The 21,538-nt window shown below is 37.1% G+C and overlaps 1 protein-coding gene across 3 annotated transcripts in view; it reads right to left on the bottom strand.

The window, feature by feature from the left end:
• Nsmce2 (non-SMC element 2, MMS21 homolog (S. cerevisiae)) overlaps positions 1 to 21,538 on the bottom strand; it is a 206,763-nt gene that overhangs the window by 120,668 nt on the left and 64,557 nt on the right. For all 3 annotated transcript variants that reach the window (XM_013025217.1, XM_013025220.1, XM_013025219.1), the window contains one exon: positions 11,358 to 11,511. In XM_013025217.1, coding sequence (XP_012880671.1) covers positions 11,358 to 11,511 — 154 coding nt within the window. The remainder of the gene's footprint in view (positions 1 to 11,357; positions 11,512 to 21,538) is intronic.

Raw genomic sequence — 21,538 nt, 5'->3', positions numbered from 1 at the left:
CAGACAAACTACTGTTGAATGAATGAATGCTAAATTCAACAAGGAACATAAAAATGAGACTTTTGAATATAGAATAATGTTAGTTTACATTCAAACCTAAAGCATAAAGTACAGTGTAATTCATTAGCAATTAAGCTACATCATATCTGAAGTTGGTGCTAGATTTGCATTTGTATTCTTAGCTAAGGAACATTTAGTAGATAAGCCATTTCCAATCCTGACTATATCAGCATTGTTTGGGGGAACTTAAAACATGCCTTTAGGTCTACTAGCCATTAACTAATCTGAATCTGAATTTCTGGGGTAAGAACTAAGCTCTATCTGTTATTGCTGTTGTTGTTTATTTCTAGTATTGTTTTGATGTCCATGTTTGTTGCTGATGCTGAGTGAGAGGTGACCAGTGGTTCTCAAATGTGGTACACGGGAGAAATACCTGGAGAAATGGTTAAAATTCAGTTCCACTCCCTGGTTTAGTAGGTCTAGAGTAGAACTGACAATCCATAGTTAAGTGATTATGATAATGGAAAACTGCAATACCTGGCTCAAGTTTTTTGTCTCACTCATTTAAAGAATGAGTCCATGGACAAAGGAGAAGCAAAATGGCAAGATTCTTGAAAAAATAAAATAAGTAGAACTCCCTCTAGAAGGGAGGAGTTTCAAGGGAGGGTCATTATCTGAAACATACTGTACCAGAGGTTAATAAGGTGTCTCTTTAGGAGAGAGCCACATAACTCTTAAGATGATTGGACGGCACACAGGCTATCTCCATCCCAGACCCAATCAGGCTTCACAAAACCTACGCCAGCCCTTTCTGCTTCTTTTAGCCTTTCTGACTGGGTGTCCATTCCTATGCACACCTCTATACAGTATGACTCCATCTAGACAGCATATTCTGGAAAAATTAGAACTAAAACTGCTAGACTGTAGTCATCAACTATGATGGGCACAGGAGAAGGTAACCAAGTAGAAGAATGTGCAGGACCTTTTATCGTGCAGAATCTCATCTGTAAAAGAGGACTAATATGTCAATCTACTACTTTAAGATGCCATGAGAAGTAAATCTAATAACACATAAGAATATTTTGAAATAAAATATGCTTCCTAAATGACAGGTATCATGCAAGTAATCTGCAAACATTACCTCTCTTATTACAATATATACAAAGGGCAACACTTTCTGGTATCTCAGACAAAGTGACAAGACATTGATAAATAAACCAACATCTAGTTAATGGGTTGAAGAGAGAATAACACATAATCCTCAGGGCTGCTTCCCACAAGGCCAGATTGGCAGTGACAGAGATACACTTAGGATAAGCCTACAAAGCATGAATGAAACATCCAGGCATCTTTCTTCTTCCAGTTCTTTTGAAGTGTTGGACAGAGACATTTGCTTTTTTTCTTTCATTTTAAGCTTTCTTTGCGGGGAGGCTCAACTGCTTAGAACAGAGGCCCCTATACAAGCTAGGTAAATGTTCTAGCACCGAGCTACATAGCTAGTAATTTTTTTCTGATTATAGAATTATGCATACTCATTATAGGAAAAAAAAGTATAAATGCACAAGATTTTTAAAATACAAAAGTAGAGTTGAGGGCTGGGAAGGTGACTCAGTGGTACAACGCTTGCCTTGCATGCATGAGGCCCTGGGTTCGATTCCTCAGCACCACATAAGCAGAAAAAGAAAAAGCCAGAAGTGGCGCTGTGGCTCAAGTGGTAGAGCACTAGCCTTGAGCTAAAGAGCTGAGGGACAACGCCGAGGCCCAGAGTTCAGGCCCACGAATGGATCCCCCCCCCCCCAAAAAAAGTAGATGTGAGGTTGAGGTAAAAGTATAATGCTTCCTCAACCAGGTGTGTTTATTTGTGAATATGTTTTTTTAAGTTACATTTTCATATAATTATGAGTTATTTATCTATCTAAATTTGTAAATTGTCAGTTTAAGTCGTTCTTAATTTTCACACAGGTGTGTTTATCTTATTATCATTAGTTATAGTTCTTTATATAATCTGGATACCTTATCTATTTCCATGTACGTGTTTTGTGAATATTTTTCTCCAGTCTGTAGTTTGTTTACTCATTTTCTTTATGGTTATCTTTTGATGAGCTAAAAGTTTTGAATTTTGGTGAGGCTTAATTTATATGAATTCCTATTTAACCTAGTTACAATCATAATAAACATTCAGCTTTGTATCCTGATTTCAAAAATCTCTTAATAGAAAAGTATTTATTCCCTAAGATTATTAAAACTTCACTAATATCATTTTTCACTGCAAAACAGTCTACATCATTAATGAAGCACATTTTACTTACCTAGCTTTTTACTGTTAATCTGTCATATTATGATTAATAACTTAATTATAAAAATACTAGAAGAAGTTGTGATCTACTATTTCCCTTTCTAAGAGAGATTCTCAGATACAGAATTCTGAAGAAGACATACTAGAATGATAGTGAGGAGATGGTATATGTTAGCTACAGAGAATTCCTTATCTTGACATGCAAAAGGGAATTCTGAAGATGTGAAAGCATGATATCTACAGCCAGAAACTGAATCACCACAGGGGACATAGCTCATTCATTAGTATGAAAGTCAGGTCTTTTGATGCCTATTATGGACCCTATACTGCTGCATTACACAACGCTTTCCAATTTGAATATTATTTGAATGTGCAAAATTATACCAGTTGACATGATAGCAATATCTTTCTGAACAGAAGCTCCAAATTTCCATAAACATGAGATTGTTTTTGCTCTTATATAACTGCTGACATACACATAAAATAATACTCAGTTATAACTGCTTTGCCCCCCCCTTTTTTTTTTAAGTCATGGAGCTTGAACTCAGGGCCTGGGTATTGTCCCTGAGCTTTTCTGCTCAAGGTTAGCACTCTACCACTTCTGATTTTCTCAGGGTTAATTGGAGATAAGAGTCCCATGGACTTTCCTGACTGGGCTGGTTTCAAGCTTTGATCCTCAGATCTCAGCCTTCTGAGTAGCTAGGATTACAGGCACAAGCCACTGGTGTCCAGCTTAAAACTGCTTTTCAAAGTGAAATAGTTTTGTACTTCATACATTGGATTTGACTTTAAAATTTCAGAATGAATAATGATTAAATAGTACCCACTTGCTATGCATAAATATAATTAACACACCACACAGTAAGCTGCCAAAATTCTGCTTAGTCTCTTTTTAGAAAAAAATAAAGTACTAGAACTATTTAATAATTCTGCCTGACCTTCTCATTATATCTAACAATTACAAAACTTAAATCATTCCAACTTTGAGAGTTATAACTTGACAAGGTGATCATTTTCTTAAGTATAATGTCCGTCAGCACTGGGACACGTATAATTTGCCTTTATCCTAGAATCCAGCTGCTTTCTGAGAATGGATAGCATCACACTCATAAAGTAAGTCGCAGTGAGAGAAACACCCCTACTTCAGTTGTTAAACTTGCTGCTGACTCATTTGTCCCTTGATAACTGAACCTTTCTTTACTAGCTTTAATTATAGCTACCTCTCATTCTGAAACTTTCCTTTTCCTTGTGAATGCATTTGTGGTCCTTGGGCCTCCTGACTGTGAGACACTGGGGAAATAACGTCACCTCCATGATTCTTATTATACAGTGTTTGGTCTGCTAAAAACAAACCTGCAGTTTTATGCATTCCTTTCCCACATATGGACATTGTAAAGATTAAGTGAGATAATATATGTGCAAGTGATTATTGTTGTTATGCTTGAAATACATTTCACTGAACCCATTCTAAACTTGTAATGCAAAAAATTCCCTACTCCTCTGCCTTAATATAGTGACTATTCATACTAGAAACGTCATTCCCAGCAGTATTGATTAAAGTAACTGCCAAAATCAAAGAGTCTAGAAAAGAATCATAAATGCTATTAAAATTCTGATTCCCTGATGTATAAATCCAGCTGGCCAAGCAAGATATCCTCTGTCAGGTAGATAAAATGACTTCTCCGTATCATGAGGATCCATTTACAGCTCTATGCAGAGGAGATACAGAGATGATTTACACTCAAGTCTTATGACAAGCCAATTTCAAAAAACAAATGAAATGGAATGGAATTAAGAGAAAGGAAAACAAATGGAAATATTTTCAAGAATTGGTATAGTAGAGGAGAAAGGCCATGAGCTTGTTAGATTTTCAGCAGGTAGGATCTTAGGCAAGTAGTATTATCTTGCTGCTTATTTTCTAATCTACAAAAAGAATACAGTCATCTTGCAGAGTTGTGAGCTCAAACAAACCAGCTGTTATCCACTGATTCAATGAACATTCATTAAGTGCTGTATGGAATACACACTATATAAAGCCTGACTATATTTTACATTCTACAGAATGAGGACAAACCTCAGATAAATGAAAAATGGATGTTTGTCTTTACTGCTCAATATAAAAGAACCTCCATGGAAACTAGTTTGCACTGTAAATTAGCTCTTCTAGACCTCAATAATCAGATTAAAAACCAACTATTACAGAATAAATTCTTTAATTTGAATTTATCCCCTTTTACCTCACTTAATTATTCATTTGATATTCTCAACTCAGCTGTGAAATGGAAACAAGATCATCATCACTTTAGGTACCAGGCCTAGTTTCCCCTACTCCAGTATACCCTCTCTAGCAGCGTCTCTAGCAGCGTTCATTTATTTACTATCCTTATAACTCAGACATGTCACTCTGAGCAGAAGCTCTCAAGTTATGATGGGAATCCTAAAGATTCTGCTTGCCAACAAAGACCTAGGCAGCAATAACACTGTGTACCTAAACCTCATGCTGGAGTTCATGGAATATGGCAGTGAGTAAAGCAGCAAATCTATACCACTTCCTTCCATCTGAACACCTGATGAAGGAAGAAGGACACCACCAAGAGGAACAGTAAAGGTGAACTTGCTGCTGAAAGGAACTCACTACTTGATGGCATCTTTGAATGAATCCTTTGGCGTGGTGATTGGCCTCTCCCTGTTTTTTTTTTTTTTTATCAGTTTCGAGATCTAGATTGGATATATTTAAGTAAATCCAGGTAACCAATGGAGTACTGTGCAGACCCCTATGTGTACATACGTATCTAAAGCCAAAATCCCTGCCATTCAAAGTATTTCAGTAATAGGTTTAATTACCTCCGTATTTTACATTCTGCATATAGCAATCACCTAAAAATAGGTTACTGTCTGAATTTGTGAACATTTTCAGATTTGCAAATTTAAAAAATAAAGCATGCTCTTCTTTTAGACTAAGCATCTAAATGCACAAAAATTATATTTTATTAAATTATTTAAACACTAAAGACACCATATTTAGTTAATTTGATTTTTTTTTACTACAAAGTGAAGTCTTCCATCTTATTTAAACTCTAAATATCAGTTATTACCAATTGCCTTCAATTTATGCTGGCATACACTACAATTATCATGTGATGCTGTCTAGTCATATAAGAGGTTAACAAATGAATCAAAGATGTCAGAAATGGTGATAAGTAACTTGAGGAATTATCTGTACAGAATTGTTCACACAGTCTACTTAAGCTCTCCTGTGATTAAAGGGCAAGAAACCATAATTTTCAAGAATAGAGACAGTTTAAGGCAAAGAGAAAAAAACTACCTTAATGTATTGATATAAATTACCATTACTCTGTCCAAGAGTCTGTACATGTCTATCTTAAAACAGATCTTGGAAGGAAGAATACAATTCCCTACTTAGGGAATTAAGATTCTGTGAAACTGCTGCCTAGCACAACATCACCATCCTAGTCCAATTGTCTAGAGGCATAAAAGTTCTCTTCAATCAATTTTGACTTTCTGTCTCTAAGAATTAGAAAGAAAATGGGTGGCACCATTAGGAATGTAGGCTATACACATAAACGAAGGTTCAAATCCAGACCTTCTATTTGTTAAACTCATGTTCTTTCCACTGTTCTGAACTAGCTTTCTAAATAATCATTTTACTTTGAAGCCAGCAATAGGAGTTTATAAAAAGTCAGTATCTCATTTAATTTGGATAAAAATCCTGAGAAATAAACTGGTACAGACATAATTTTCTCTCATGCACAAGTATGTTATGGTTTGACTATAGAAAGATCTTTTAGGCTCATGTGTTTAATACTTGGTCCCTAATTCTGGAAACTTTAAGAAGATGTAAGTCCCTTGTCTCTGCACCTTTTTCCTTTCCTGCTTTCTGTCTGCCAAGAAGTAAGTTGCCTCCTCCTTCACATTCTTTGACCCCTGTGATACTCTACACATGTCACAGAGCCAAGTGACCATGGCCTGAAATCTCTGAAATAAATCCTTCTTCCATAGATTGTTGCTGTCAGATATCTTGTCACAACAATGGGGAAAGCAACTGTTACAATGGGATTCTGAATGCCCATGGAACAGTGATTTGTACAAAGAAATTAGATTTAATGCCTGGTCACATCTATATCTGTAAGATAAAAAAAACTTACGTTCCACTACAATATATTTGAGTGAGTATAGCCTATCTTTTGGGGTTTGCATTCTATGAATTGTCCTTCCCTGTCCCTAATGAATCCTTCAGTATATTCTTTCCTGCTAGGCCTGCACTTTGCCTCGGATTCTTTCTGGATATATTGCTATAGAGAGCCGCTACCAATAGCTGGCGATATTAATAGGACAGATAAAATGTGCATTCTTGTTTTGATTCTCCACATTTAGGTTTTACACATAATGTTAGAAACACTAGTTTCCAATACTTTTTTAATATGCTTTGATTTGATCTTTGTTATTAGTGATTCTTTTTTTTTCACGTTTGTACACTAGTGTTTTTGCCAAGCACAATCTCTGGCTTCCATTCATTTGAGAGCAACTGTGGTGATAGGCACTTAAAAGTATTCTGAACACATCTGACATACATGTATTATACTTAGGGGAGGAAACCCCTAAGAAGCAGCCACTTTCTGAATATGGTTTAGATCAGGGACCAGTAAATTTCTTTCTGTAAAGAGCTGGATAGAAGTTTCTCAGGCCAACAGCCTATGATACATCATTCAGGGCTGCCACTAGAGCCTCCAGAGGCCTCACATAACAAATGAGCACGTATGGTTCTAATTAAATTTTGTTTTAGCACTAAAATAAGATATTCATATAATTTATGTAATTTTCCCATCACTAAATATATTCTTTTTAAAATTTAATTTAAAATAATTCTTAGCTGGGAGGTAACAGGAACACAGGAGAGTTAGGCAAGATTGTGCACACAGGCGATAGTTTACCTTCTCTAGGCTCAGATCTGATGTTTTCAAAGTAAGACCTTCTAGTGGTCTACAAGCCTATTACCAATGTGAAAGACCTTTTCTTTTCTTTTTTTTTTTTGGGGGGGGTGGTAGTCGTGGGGCCTGAACTCTGGGCCTGGGCACTGTCCCTCAGCTCTTCAGCACAAGGCTAGCACTCTACCACTTGAGCCACAGTGCCACTTCCGGCTTTTTTCTTATGTGGTGCTGAGGAATCGAACCCAGGGCCTTGAACATGCAAGGCAAGTGCTCTATCACTGAGCCACCTTCCCAGCCCCGAGACCTTATTTTCTTTGTGCAATTTTTTTTGTTGTTGTTGTTGGCCATGGGGCTTGAACTCTGGGCCTGGGCGCTGTCCCTTAGCTCTTCGGCTCAAGGTAAGCCATGCTCTACCACTTGAGCCACAGTGCCACTTCCAGTTTTCTGATGGTTAATTGGAGATAAGAATCTCACAGTCATTTCTGTCCGGGCTGGCTTTGAACCACGATCCTCAGATCTCAGCCTCCTGAGTTACTAGGATTACAGGCATGAGCCTCTTTGGGCATTTCTAAACAATGAATCACAACAGTCCAAATGCAGAAGCAAAATATGAGGATCTAGACTATTTCTAGCCCAGAAACTGAAAAGATCTGTAAAAAATGTAAAACAGTCACCCTATTATTAACTTTCTTTCTTGGGGAAATACACAGCTACACTTTATATCTAATGCTGTTTATATAAATATGTAATAGGCTTAGTATTTTTAAATACTAATGTTTTTTTAATTACTCAGTTTTGATTTATAATATAATCAGTATTAATAAATATATACAATGTGAACAAAAGTTCTTTAGGGTACTCAGTACATTTTAATTACGTTAAGGGAGCATGAGTCCAGGAAGTTTGAGAACCAGCTGCTGAGTTAAATGACATTACTGCCAGCAAAGTTCACCAAGGCCTGCTCACCATTCACTATCTCTAACCTCCAGCTTGACCTCTTTTTTTCTCCCAAGAGCTGCCTGGCATTTCTTTGACTAGAAACTGATTTGATCAAATTTAATCCTATGCAATAATGTTCTTGCATAATGACATTAGTAAAAAACAAACAAACAAAAATCGGCATGGTCTTTTCACATGAGTGCCATTTAGCTATGCACAAACCATAAAGATATTTCAGCCTTTACTTTGCCAAAACAGGCAACTAGAATCAAGGAAGTATTTCTCCCTGCTTTCCATTTTCCATAAATTTCAAAAACAAAAGTTTATTCTACTTCCTTACTTCCAGAACATATCTCAAAACAGATCCATTAAATCATACCTATGATTCAGTGTACCTAAGATCTGGATCCATATATATTATGGGAGCCCAATGCTAAGCAGGACCCTCACAATAGTTTTTTCTAAGGAGTAAACTCTTCTACCCATGATGAACGTTTAATGCCAATGCTCACAACAATAATCAAGGATTTCATTTTGCAAATAAGGTATACACATCCTATAGTACATATTAGAGGAGCATTAATACTTTACTTTGTACTGTTATTTGAGATTTAAGAACTATCAAAAGATTTTAAGAGAAAGTTCTTTTAATTCCAATGTTACAATATATGGAAAAAGCATTCCTTTCAATGTACATTTATAATGTCATGCGATTTAAATGATATACACTGCTAGCCTAAGGAAACTTACACCCTGCCCATCTCTGTTTCTGACTCTCTCTCCTTCCTTACTTCTCTCCCTGGCTTTCTTCCTTTTACATTTTAGAGAAACAACCACTATTCTAACACCTTAACATTTTGTTGAATTACAAAGTTCTCAATTAGAAAATGTATCCCTAGGAATGTGTTACTCTAAAAGTATAACTTCTTTTATGAAATGATAATTTTGTGAGCAACAGAAAAGAAGGAAATTCATATTTTTTCAACCTGCATTGTAACAATATATTTTAAAACAGCAATTATAATTGGATGTTAGAGCACTGACTCCAAATTAGCAAAATAAAATGTATTCGGCTATTTTGACCAACATCAAAACTGAAATTGAGGCTGCAGTGTGGTTTAAGTGGCAGAGTGCTTGAGACACTAAGTTCAAGTCCCAGTATCATGGGAAAAAAAATCTTAAAGAAAGCCATGAGCAAATTTATATGTCCTGGGGATTTTTGCCCATTTGGGGGAGTAGCTCAAATTACATGAAGAAGATTTTGGTAGCCAAGATGTTCAATGAAGAGCAAAAAAGACTTAGAAGACAAGGGAAATGCTTACTGTTTAAATCTACAGTAAAAGTCAGTCTCATCATGATTGCAAAACATTCCAAATTGTGAAACTTAAGTTACTTGTAAAATAGACAAAAGTAAAGTAGCTTCCTCAGTCATTTTTTGAGATCTCAGCATTAATTTAAAGAAAATGCTTATATATATTTTAAAAGGCCTATTTCAAAATTTCAAAATAGTTACCTCTTCACTAAGCACATATAAGGAAATGCCATTTATGTATCATATCATGTAGCATTGCTACTCCTTGTGGGGGGGGGAAAAGTGTAAAACAAAGTTATTTGCTTCATTATCCAGCTCTTTAAAGAAGAAAAGAATCACAGTCCTAAAAATTAATAAAGACCATAGAACCTATAAATAGATGCTAATGTAAAAACACAACCTATATAACATGATTATTTAAGGAAAGGACATAGGTACTTTCATGTGCAGAAAGGATATATTATTTCTGGCAAATTCTGTCTCCAAACAGGTTTTATCTGTATAATAAATTATCTTCATTACTAGCACTTTAAAATAAAAAATTAAGTTCATTAAAAAAGCTCAGTGACTGTCCATAAAGAAAATGCAAATCAAAATGACTTAAGATTTCATCTCACTCTAGTTAGAATGGCCGTCATCAAGAACACAAATACAGGAGGAAAAGGAACCCTCATACATTGTTGGTAAGAACATAAACTAATCCAACCACTATAGAAATTATAGAAATCAGTAAATAGATAACAGGAAATATTTGGGGTACATACAACATGTAACAGGGTAATAACAAACCTTTATAACAGATAATGAAGAGATTATTAAAAAAAAACTACTAAGATCAAGTTAAAAAGTGTCAGGAGAAATGAGGGAAGGGGTAACAAGTTCAACAAGAAATGTGCTTAGTACCTTACTTATGTAACTGTAACCCCTCTGTACATCACCTTGACAATACAAAAAGAAGGGGGAAAAAAAAACTCATCCAGACACTGGTGGCTTATGCCTATAATTTTAGCTACTCATGAAGCTAAGATCTGATGATTGTGGTTCAAAGCCAGTTTCAGTTGGAAAGTCCATGCGATTGTTATTCCTAATTAACCAGCAAAAAGCTGTAAGTAGAGCTGTGGCTCAAGTGATAGAGTGCTAGCCTTTAGCAAAAAAAAAAAAAAAAAAGGCAAAGAAAAGCCCAAGGATGGTGTCCAGGTTCTAAGTTCTGGTGCACACCTGCCCATGTGCATGTGCATATGCATGTGCACGCGCACACAAACACACACACACTCAAGTTCAGTGTAATAGTCTACTAAGCATCAAGTTATGTGGAATTTATTCCACTAAAAGGATAAAACAGTGGAGGGGATTTGGCTCCATAATTGAGAAGAAAAGTCTTCTGAGAAACCATCACCAGTATTACTTCAAAGCAGTAAGATTAGGGTCCAACTTAAATTATTTTAAAGCTTCTAAGAAACCATCACCAAAGATTAGAATCCAACTAAAGTTATTTTAAAGGTTGGCACAGCAGTTTAAAATTTGAAAAACCCCATCATTAACTTTAACGAAATGGCTTTCAGTTTTATTTTGTTTTCCCAAGTCCCCTCCCAGCAGTGGGATGAGATGATACATGGAACTTCATTTCAGCTGCTGGGGAATTCTCTTAGCACTTTGTGGAAACTGTTGGCTCTCACAAATGGAAAGGCAGATTAGAACTAAAAGTTAAAAAAAAAATACAGAATTGCAACAATAAAAAGCAACTTAGGTAGAAAATCAAGCCAGGCAGATAAGCAACCTTGACACAATTAGTTCTGTTGGATTGTTCATTAAGTCACCTCTTTTCAAAAAGCCAAACCAAAGCAAAGCATGGCAAACTTACATTGCTTCTTTAGTTCTTTCAGCTGTTGCTTAAACTGTACAAATTTTTCATTTTTCTGAAAGTCTGCATCAGAATTCTTATTCTGTAAAGCCAAAAATTTCTTCTCCACCAATAATTTTAAATCTGGTATATTTTCTGGACGTTCTTCTTTTACCTAAAGAAGGCAACAAAATCATCTCAGTTCTGATAATGAGTGCTAACAAATTTTTATGAAATTGTTTATATCTCATATAATTCAGAGAAAAAGGACAACGAAATAGAAACCAGAATTCTCTGAACAGGTGACAAGATGCTGGCACACGGTGGAGGGAATCATTTATCCTATCTGATGATCCTAGTTTCCTTTCTTACATAGTTTTCCATGTTCCTACTACCGTGCTCTTCCCCTGTTCCGAGGCATATATCAAAAGGAGCAACCTCAGCAGAGCCTGTGCATCCCCACACGTCCTTTACCAGGTCTGTGAAGTTGCTTTCCTACAAAGAGTCCTTATTCTCCATGCTCCTCTTCTGGCCCATAGTCCAGTGGCTCCTACTTTAACACAATGTGAAAAGAGGTTTTACCCTTGATCTCTCATAATGTCCTACCATAACAGAGAGTAAACGTCCCAGATTGTTCTATTCTGCTCAACTCTCAATCTATGTTTCTTTCCTCAGTAATACTGGAAAAATTTTAAACATATAGGAAAAAAATAAAAGGAAATGTATTATGAAGGTATTTGACATACTTCCTTGATGCCAAAATTAACGTTTTCTAGTTAGAATTATATTCCCTCCTTCCTTTCATCCCTCCTTCTCCCCTCTCTTTTCTTCCCTCTCCTCTGTCCATCTTAGAGTTTTGTCTTTAAATTTGTCTTAATTACATCTTTGTCTCCTTTAGAATAAACATTCTGTCTACAGGCTCTTTCCCCAGGAATATTTACACTGGTTCTTTACTCTTGTATTTAAACAACACATAACCTTTTATAATCCCTATTCCCTGCCCCCAGTTACTTCCTGTTTGTGTTCCAGATCCTTGAGAGGAGCCCTTATTTTCCAGTTCCTCATCCTCAGCCTGTAGCCATTACAATTGGCCTCAGTGAATCACAGTAAAATTGCCCCTCTTTTCTTTGCTCACCATTGTGCTCTGATATGCCTTAGACTTCTACTACAGCCCTAGTCACATTCAACTGACCTTATTCCTTCTACTTGACACACAAGTAGCAGCACTGAATTTATGTATTTCAAACTAATCTTTTTAGCACCAAATACACTTAACCCAGTAACAACAACATTTTATTGACTGATATTACTAAAACTATATAACTTCTGGACTAGGAAATAACTGAGAGATCATCTAAACTTCCTCTCCTTTCTCAGTGTAAAAAATAAGTAAAATACTATAGAAAAATGTTAAATAATTATTTTCTATTATTCAATTAGAGAAAATGCTAAGACAGATACAGTAAATTCCTGGTTTTAGTTTATGACACTAGGATATAGTCCTATAGTCCTCCAACTCTATCAATGTACACAAAATTAAAAGATTATCCTCAATTTACAGTTTTTGTCTTTTTTTCCCCCAGGTCCTGGGGGGCTTAAAGTCAGGGCCTGAGTGCTATCTCTAAACTTTTTTGCACAAGTATAGAGCTCTATCACTTGAGCCATAGCTCCACTTCCAGCTTTTTTGGGGGTGATTGATTGGAGATAAGGGTCACATGATCTTTCCTGCCTGGGCTGGCTTTGAACCACCATTTTCAGATCTCAGTTTCCTTATTAGCTAGGATTACAGGTGTGAGCTACTAGAACCTGGCAACTTATCTGTTTTTGATTACCTTTTGTCAGGGGAAAATTATAATCTTTTTGCTTAATTGCTATGCATTTATGTGCATATGCGCATGTGTATGTATGCATGTATATGTGTACTGATGCTATAGTAGCTGAGCATGTGTGTATATTCTAGTACAAAGATGTTAAAGATGGCCCTCTTTGCTCATAACAAATTTCAAATACTTGAAAAACATCTGAGAAAGAAGGATAGCATCTAGTCCTTCTCTATCCACAGACCACATGCCTAGATGCAAGACTTGAACCCCGGCAAATAATGCATACTACATGTATCAGTTTGATAGACTCTATAACAAAGCACTACAGATTAGGTGGATCAAGTACAGAAACTTAGTCTCTCATAGCTCTGGCAGCAAGAAGTTCAAGATCTGGGTGTCAGTAAGGTTGATTCCTTGGGAGGACTCTTGTTTCGGCCTGTAAATAGCTGTCCCTTTGCCATGCGCCTGGTCTTCCCACTGCATGTGTCTGTGATCTCATCTCCTTTTCAAGGAACACCAGTCATATGGGATTAAGGTCTATTTGATGAACTTATTTCATTTTTATTGCCCCTTTCAAGATACTATCTCCAACTACAGCCACATTCTGAAGTACTGGGCATCAAGACTTCAATGTAAGAATTTTGGAGAAACACAATTCAGTTCGTACACTGGGTTAATGAAGACCAGAATTTTTTTAAGTTTTGCAAATTGTTACTATAAAGGTGAGGTAAACAGAAGTTAGTTACATAAGTCAGGTAATGAATGCATTTCTTTTTGGACAGTGTCACCTTTCCCTCACTCTCTCCCAGTTTTTCCTATCTGTCCTTACCCACAAGTTGTATAGTTCATTTTCAACAGAATGTCTAGTGAGTACCACTGCTACATTTGTTCATCTGTAGTCCCTCCATTTCTGTGCCTCCCCCTTACCCTCCCAAAGACCGCTCAACAAACAAACAAGAAGAAAAGAAAACAAAAATAGCAACAAAGAAAAAAATCTCATTTACGCTTCCTGGAGTTTACTTTGATGACTATTATTTTATTTTTATTTTTAAATTTTTATTTATTTATTTTTTGTCAGTTTTAGGGCCTGACCTCTGGGCCTGGGCACTGTGCCTCAGCTCTTCAGCTCAAGGCTAGCATTCCACTACTTGAGCCACAGCACCACTTCTGGCTCTTTCTGCTTATGTGATGCTGAGGGATTGAACCCAGGGCCTCATGCATACAAGGCAAGCACTCTACCAGGCAAGCCACCCTCCCAGCCTGATAAATATTATTTCATATGATCAGATGCACATAGGCATTGTACCTTCATATTCCTCTCCTAAGAGTACCCTCCTTTGGGAAGACCAGAATTTTTAAAGGAGCTATAGGTTATTCATCTTTACAATATTTAATTTAAAATGAGAAAAGCTATAGAGAAGTAAACAGTACACTATACTTACATAATGAAAACCTACAGTTCTGCCCTCTGATGAGAAAAGAGCAGGGATTTCTGCTTCAGTATTCACTGAAGGTTCCATACATGCAAAGCCTTGTGGATGGAAGGACAGAAGTGAGCTGGGAGCAGAAGTTGAGCATATTGTGGAACCCAAAGTGACTTAACAGCAGTGGAAAAAGACAACAAAAGATTAAGTTGGAAACAGTGACCATTTCAGCTGTGTAGAAGATGCCCCATAAAGGGAGAGAAAGCTTTGCTCTAAGGTCACTACTGGTAATGGGAGTGACTGCCTACTTGGTCAGGTGGAGGCTTTTTCTGAAGCAAAAATCAGCGGTTCTGATGAGCAAAGTTCAGGAATTAATAATGCCTGTGAGATATTAATGTGGTGAACCAGTCCAGTACCATTTTATTTTTCTTTTTTTCCTGATGCCATTTTCTTAAGGAAAGCTATAGGCATTATGGCTTCAATGCAACATCTAAGTACACAGCTAGAAAGGCATGTCAGGAAGAAAGAAGCCAAAGGAACTCCACACAAGAATAGAAAATCAGAAGTGAGAAATGGTACAGAGAAAAAAGGAAGTTTTTCTGAAGAAAGGTGTTTGTCTTTGGGGAAAAAATGATGTAAGAAAGCACAAGTAGAAGAAAAGTCAAAGAGAGCACTGCATCTAATCATCAGGCACTTAACACACTTCACTGTACATATTTGCTTATCTGACCTACACTCCCAGGAAGCTACTCTCATGTGAGGATTATTTCCCCAGTGTCTGGTATATCAGTTGCACACCAGGTGCTCAAATGATGTCAGGGCACAAGTGAATTACAGAAAAGTCAATTTATACTCTGGTGGTCTGACAGAAGGGAATAACAGAATTCTGCGAAAAATGAATAAAATTTGGAGGTAAAAGAATAGAGAAACTGGACATTGGTAGCTCATACCTGTAATTCCCTTAGAAGGCTGAGATATGAGCTAGACTGAGAAGGGAAAGCCTGTGAAACTTATCACCAATTAACCACCAAAAAGCCAGAAGTGGAGATGTGGCTCAAGTGGTAGAGTACCATCCTTGAGTGATAAAGTTTAGGGGCCCTTATTTCAAGACTCATTACTGACACAAAAAGCAAGGGGGAGCTAGAAAACAGATCATGGGAAAGGGAGAGTTAAAGAGTTGTGTTTAGCTGGGCACTGGTGACTTATGCCTCAGGAGGCTGAGATCTAAAGACTGCAGTTTGAAGTCAGCCCAGGCAAGAAAATCCACAAGACCCCGATTTCCAAATAGTCACCAGAAAACTGGAAGTGGCACTGTGACTCAATGTGGTAGACCACTAGCATTGAGCAAAAAGGTCAGGAACCATACCTAGTCTGAGTTCAAGCTCCACTACCAACAGAGAAAGAAAAAAAGTGGGGGGGGGAGAGAAAAAGAGTTGTTTATTTGCCTTTTTTGGGGGGGGTCCGGTTGTGGGGCCTGAACTCTGGGCCTGGGCACTGTCCCTCAGCTCTTCAGCTCAAGGCTAGTGCTCTACCACTTGAGCCACAGCGCCACTTCTGGCTTTTTTCTTTTTGCTTATGTGGTGCTGAGGAAATCAAACCCAGGGCCTCATGCATGCAAGGCAAGCGCTCTACCACTGAGCCACCTTCCCAGCCCCCAAGAGTTGTTTATTTGCATAGCGGAAAATAGTAGTTTGAAGTCAAGCTGATAGGATAGAGAAGCACAACCTGCGGGAGCAGGGACCTGGGTCCATTCTGGGTTGTGGATCTTGGGGCAGTCCTACCAGAACTCCTGCAAACAAGTATATTATAACTGGCATGTAGTAGTTTCAAGAACTTTAACATGTTTGTGGATAGAGAGAACCAATGAGGAAACAAATCAGAACCACTAATAGAAAGCAAGAAACAGATTTCATGTGGGAAAATCAAGTACTATAAAGGCTACAGCTCACAAAGCAGAACAATATTCTTTATCAGGCATCATAAATGCCCATGGAGCTAGACAAGCAGGGACACATGGAAGCCTGAGGAAGGTCCTGGTTGCAGTAGATGGCAAGCAAAAGCTGCTATTCAGATCCTTATGAATGATACTGGACTGAGCCCAAGTCTCTAGGGAAAAGTTAGAAAACCAGAACTTAGAAATGAGATATTTTCTAAGCTTTATAAATAATGTATAGTGTTAAAAAATGCATCAACCAGAAGACTATTAGTTTGAACCCTCTGGTTCAATACAAACAATATTTTAAAAGTATTTTTGTATTTACAGTACTTGAAGGCTACTCTAATACCCAGAAATTCCTTCTTTAGGGATGAAATGTTGGTGTGTGTGCGCGTGCGTGCGTGTGTGCGTGTGTGCGTGTATGTGTGTGTACTGAGCCAGGCTTATGAATGCTAGGCAAGTGCTCTATTACTGAGCTATCCAGCCACTGATCCTTTCATGTAGGACAGTAATAGAAAAAGATACATATGGAGAAGAGAAAGAAACATGAGTTCCATTTTGGCCTGTTAATTCAAGACACTAACCATCATAAACTTGGGCTTTAGGCTTTCAAGTAAAGAAATAACCCCGAGCTATTGATTGAATGATCATAGAAAAGCCACTAAATGCATCTAATTCTGGTTTCTCCTCCTAGAAATAGAAAATAAGAACAACATTCACTGTGTGGCTGAGAAAAGTAGGCAGAATGAAGCAATAAAGTATTCAGCTGCCAGACAGAGTGCTCCATAATAAATATCTGTTACTGTCATTATTATCATTATATAGATCTTCAAGTTGTAGTTAAGTGAGACTGACATGAATATACCAAAGGGAGGAATCCATGTATAGATTTCAACAGATATGATGGTAATGAATAAGATCACCAAGGAGATTGAATAAATGGAAACAACATAAAAAAACTAAGTTAGAATTATAGAGAAAACCATAATTAAGTGAGAGCTAGAAATGTCAAAAAAAGAAAAAAAGAAAAATTACTAGATTTAAGAAGAAAGTGAGGTTAAGTGAAACGAAGATTGAGAAGTGCCTATAAGCCTCAGTTTGAGACACCAAGAACAGAGAAATGCATAAAGGGTACTCCAAACATCCAGAGCTTTCTGTAATTGTTTTACAAAATGGGAAAGAAAATTGGAAAAACCACACATGACCCCAAGAGTTCCACAGATTTTTTTTCAACAAACTGCTCAGTTTCAGCTCAAAATTACTTCTGAATATTTTGCTTCATTTAATTGAAACTCAACACCATCCTGGTCCTATGTCCACAAAGGGCAGGTGATCAATGACTTTGACTATTAACTACCTTTGGCCTCCTGTGGCTATGGTCCTTCAAACCAATCTAATTTAGGAGGAAATATGGTAAAAATAAAAGGCAGAACTCCATCCTCACCCATCCCAATCCATATATGACTTTCACTACACTTTAGCATAAATATTAAATAGTTATACATTTCTTTCACATAACACTGTACAGTACATACATATGTAATTACTCAAAAGTGTGTCATTTTATTGCCACAGGGCAAAGTCAAGGTCTCCGCCTCCAATTACCATCATTGCCTTACAGCCATCATTTCACTGGGAGGGGAGATCACAGGAAAGAAGAATATTAATGGTCTGAGTCATTTACACACCTTTTGAATCATGTGAGAATCTAGTATAAAATTAGCCATTTCTGTAACTAAACCAAGACTCAATGGAATTACTCTGCCACAGTCTCAATAAAGATGCGTAGCTTCCAAAATAATTTAACAATAACTTAAAAGTAACTTAATGATTTACCTATTGCAAACCAGATAGTCTTGAAGTTTATTATGGTGGAGCAATCGGATAAGGAGAGTGACAGAGGGAGGAGGTTGATCAGGATATTGCATACAACTGTGGAAATGTCACAATGATATCCTAGTTTTTTAATACTTACTTTTTTATTGTTTTATATTTTTGTTAATGTTAAGTATTTGAACAAGGGAGTTACTATTCAACAAATCAGTTTATAAGTACAATGCATCTTGATTGAATCACCCCTTTCATTGTTCTACACTATCCCTCCAACCCAACCTCTACCCTCAATTTTCTTGGTTTCATAGGATATACACTGAACATTATGGCTGCATTTGCCCCCTTTTCTCTCTTTTTCCTCTAGTGCCCTCCCTTGAACCTCTCCCCACACAACTTTCAAATGCCAGTTTCCTGGTATTTAAGTTTTTCTAAGGAATTACATAGTTTGAATTTGCCCCTTCAATAATACATTCCATACACTTGCCTATAACACACTGTGTGTGTTTGGCTTTCAATTCTAGAAGTCAGGTTACATCTTGATCAATGTCACTCCTTCATTGTTCTCCCTCAACTTTCCTCATCTTATCCCTACCTTCAAACTACACAGTTCAATTTTTACATAATGTACACTGTATATAAAGACTGCATTTATTCACCCTTCTTCTCTCTATTTGTATGCCACCATCTCTCAGTGCCCCAACACATTTCAGCTTCCTGGTACAGTATTTATATTACTAAACGTTTTGTTAGTAGTTCAAAGGAGTTATACCACTGGACTCCTTCCCTAAGTAGAAATCCCATTGTTTGTATACCGATTTTTAAAAAAGTTTATTATGGCACATGCTAGGGATAATCAATTTGCTTTGTATTCTATTTGGTAAATATTCCAATTTCGAATTCATAGTCAGCTTGATATGAGGCTTTGGGACCTGATTGTCTTAACTGGAGAAAATTGCCTCAATTTGTCTTAGAACACTCATTCAATAAATATTTACTGAGTCCCAATTGGGTGCTGGGCATTATGCTAAACGCTGAAACGTTTATAGAAGCTGGCCCACATTTATGACACATCACCAACCCAACTGGTCATGCTCAGGGTAAATTTATATAGGCCAACCCTGTCTCCACCTTATACACAGGAAAAAGGCTTGGTAAAGTTTTTATTAAAAGGCATGTCCAGACTGAGAATCATTATGCTTTCACTGGGTATAACCTAATTGCCTGTACATATGACACAATCTATATTTTCTTCAGTCTTTACACTTCCTTCCCCTGTTTAAAAATCACACACATTAATGATGACCAGCATGGACTATACCCCTTCATCTCATGCCAGTTTCTGTTGCTATTGCACAATGTACACTGAACTCTGGTGGAACAAATTAGTTATAGTTCAGTGTATTTCCTAGTTCTATTATTTAGTGTGGATCTGACTTCTGACACTGAAGAAAGAATACTTCCTTATGGAACATTATGACACATCAAGTGGACTTTGAAGTTTGCCAAGATGTTGTACACCACCATTGAGCAAGCCAGACATGGAAATACCTTTTCTCCTTCAAATCTTTCAGAAAAATTTTCCATCCAATTTTTTTTCTTTTGGTTTGTGCTGGTACTGGGGCTTGAACTTCAGACCTTGTGCTAACCCTTACATTTTCCCAATCATATATGGTACTCTACCACTGGAGCCCTAACTCCAGTCGCAAAAATAAATGTGAAAATGAATTAAGGTAAACATGTGCTAGACTGTTAATTGTCTAGTACTTAAGGGATAAGTCCTATTGGGCCAGATAGTTGCCCAACAGATGGCAGATGAATGAGATAATCTGCCATCAATTTGCATCTGTTATTAAACACTTTATGCTGTTGAAAATAACCCCAATAATTTTCTCATGGCACTAAGCTCTCTCCAGAGCTAAAATAATACTTATTCATACAAAATACAGCCATAGGACTCATATCAGGTGAGAGAAAACAAATCAATAATAGTACCTCTCTGGGTTGTCTGTTTCGCTTTGTTTTGGCAGAATTAATATAAACACACATTGTTTGTTCATTTTCATTCATTTTCAGTAAATATTTACTGAATGTCTACCATACACAGACACTGTGTTAGATATCAGAGATTCACTAAGACACTGATTTAGTTGGTACCTTTTCCTTTCGTGAGATTTAAGAACTAGTGAGGCAAACAAGTAATATTCAACTAGTCTAATAGATATCATTAACCATGGCAGTTAAGTGCTTGGAAAGCAACATACTAAATGTTAAGAGAGCTTAATGACAGAGATATTTCACAATCTTTTTTTTTTTTTAAATTTGTGCCAGTACTTGGGATTGAACTCAGGGTCTCATGCTACTACTTTTTCATTAATGTCTAGAGCTCTACCACTTGAGCCACACCTCAAGTGCTAGTTAACTGAAGGTAAGAGTTTCTGATTTGTTTTCCCAAGCTGACTTTGAACTGTAATCCTCAGATCGCAGCCTCCTGAGTAATAAGGAATATAGCTTCTGGTACTCAGCTCACAAGCTATCTTGTTATGTGCTTGGTTGAAACATAGGTCGCTGCCAGGGCAGGGTAAGTATTATTAACATACTCTTTGTACTTGAACAGACCTTTCTTCTGAGAAGTTCAAACCTCATATCTAAAGTTTCACTGTCTCAATCTCATAAGTAAGGGGAAAGGGCAGCTTTCAGTAGTTACACCTATTACCCAAAGTCATGATTAATCAGACACAGAAGGGTTCCAATTCATTTAAACCCCCTTTCATCTTCAGTTTATGAAAACATAAAGTATTTGAGACAAATATCCCAACCTGCAGTAGTTACTTGTGAGTTCTTATGTGACAGGCACTTACTCTCATTTTGAGAGTGCCTTTCCTCATTACCATGCCTTTGCCATCCACAGAATGACCATTTTCACCATCATGGTATCTCACTTGAGATGTACAGTGATTTCAGAGTTGATACAAATGCTGTCTATTGGCCTTAGCATGTTCTTCATCATGCAAAAGGACCTTTCAAAATGCTGAACTGGGGGGGGAGGGGGGAAGGAGACGGATTGGGATTGGGGGGGAAGGGGGGAGGCTGGGAAGTGATGTGAAGGGTAAACAAAGGAGGAGGCTGCAATGCTTGGTAAGAAATGTACGCATTATCCTGCCCATGCAATTGTAACCCCTCTGTACA

The sequence above is a fragment of the Dipodomys ordii genome, unplaced genomic scaffold, assembly GCF_000151885.1.
Source record: "Dipodomys ordii isolate 6190 unplaced genomic scaffold, Dord_2.0 Scaffold82, whole genome shotgun sequence".
Taxonomy (NCBI): domain Eukaryota; kingdom Metazoa; phylum Chordata; class Mammalia; order Rodentia; family Heteromyidae; genus Dipodomys; species Dipodomys ordii.
Note: the sequence above shows the minus strand (reverse complement) of the source record. Positions and strands in the feature narration are given on the sequence as shown.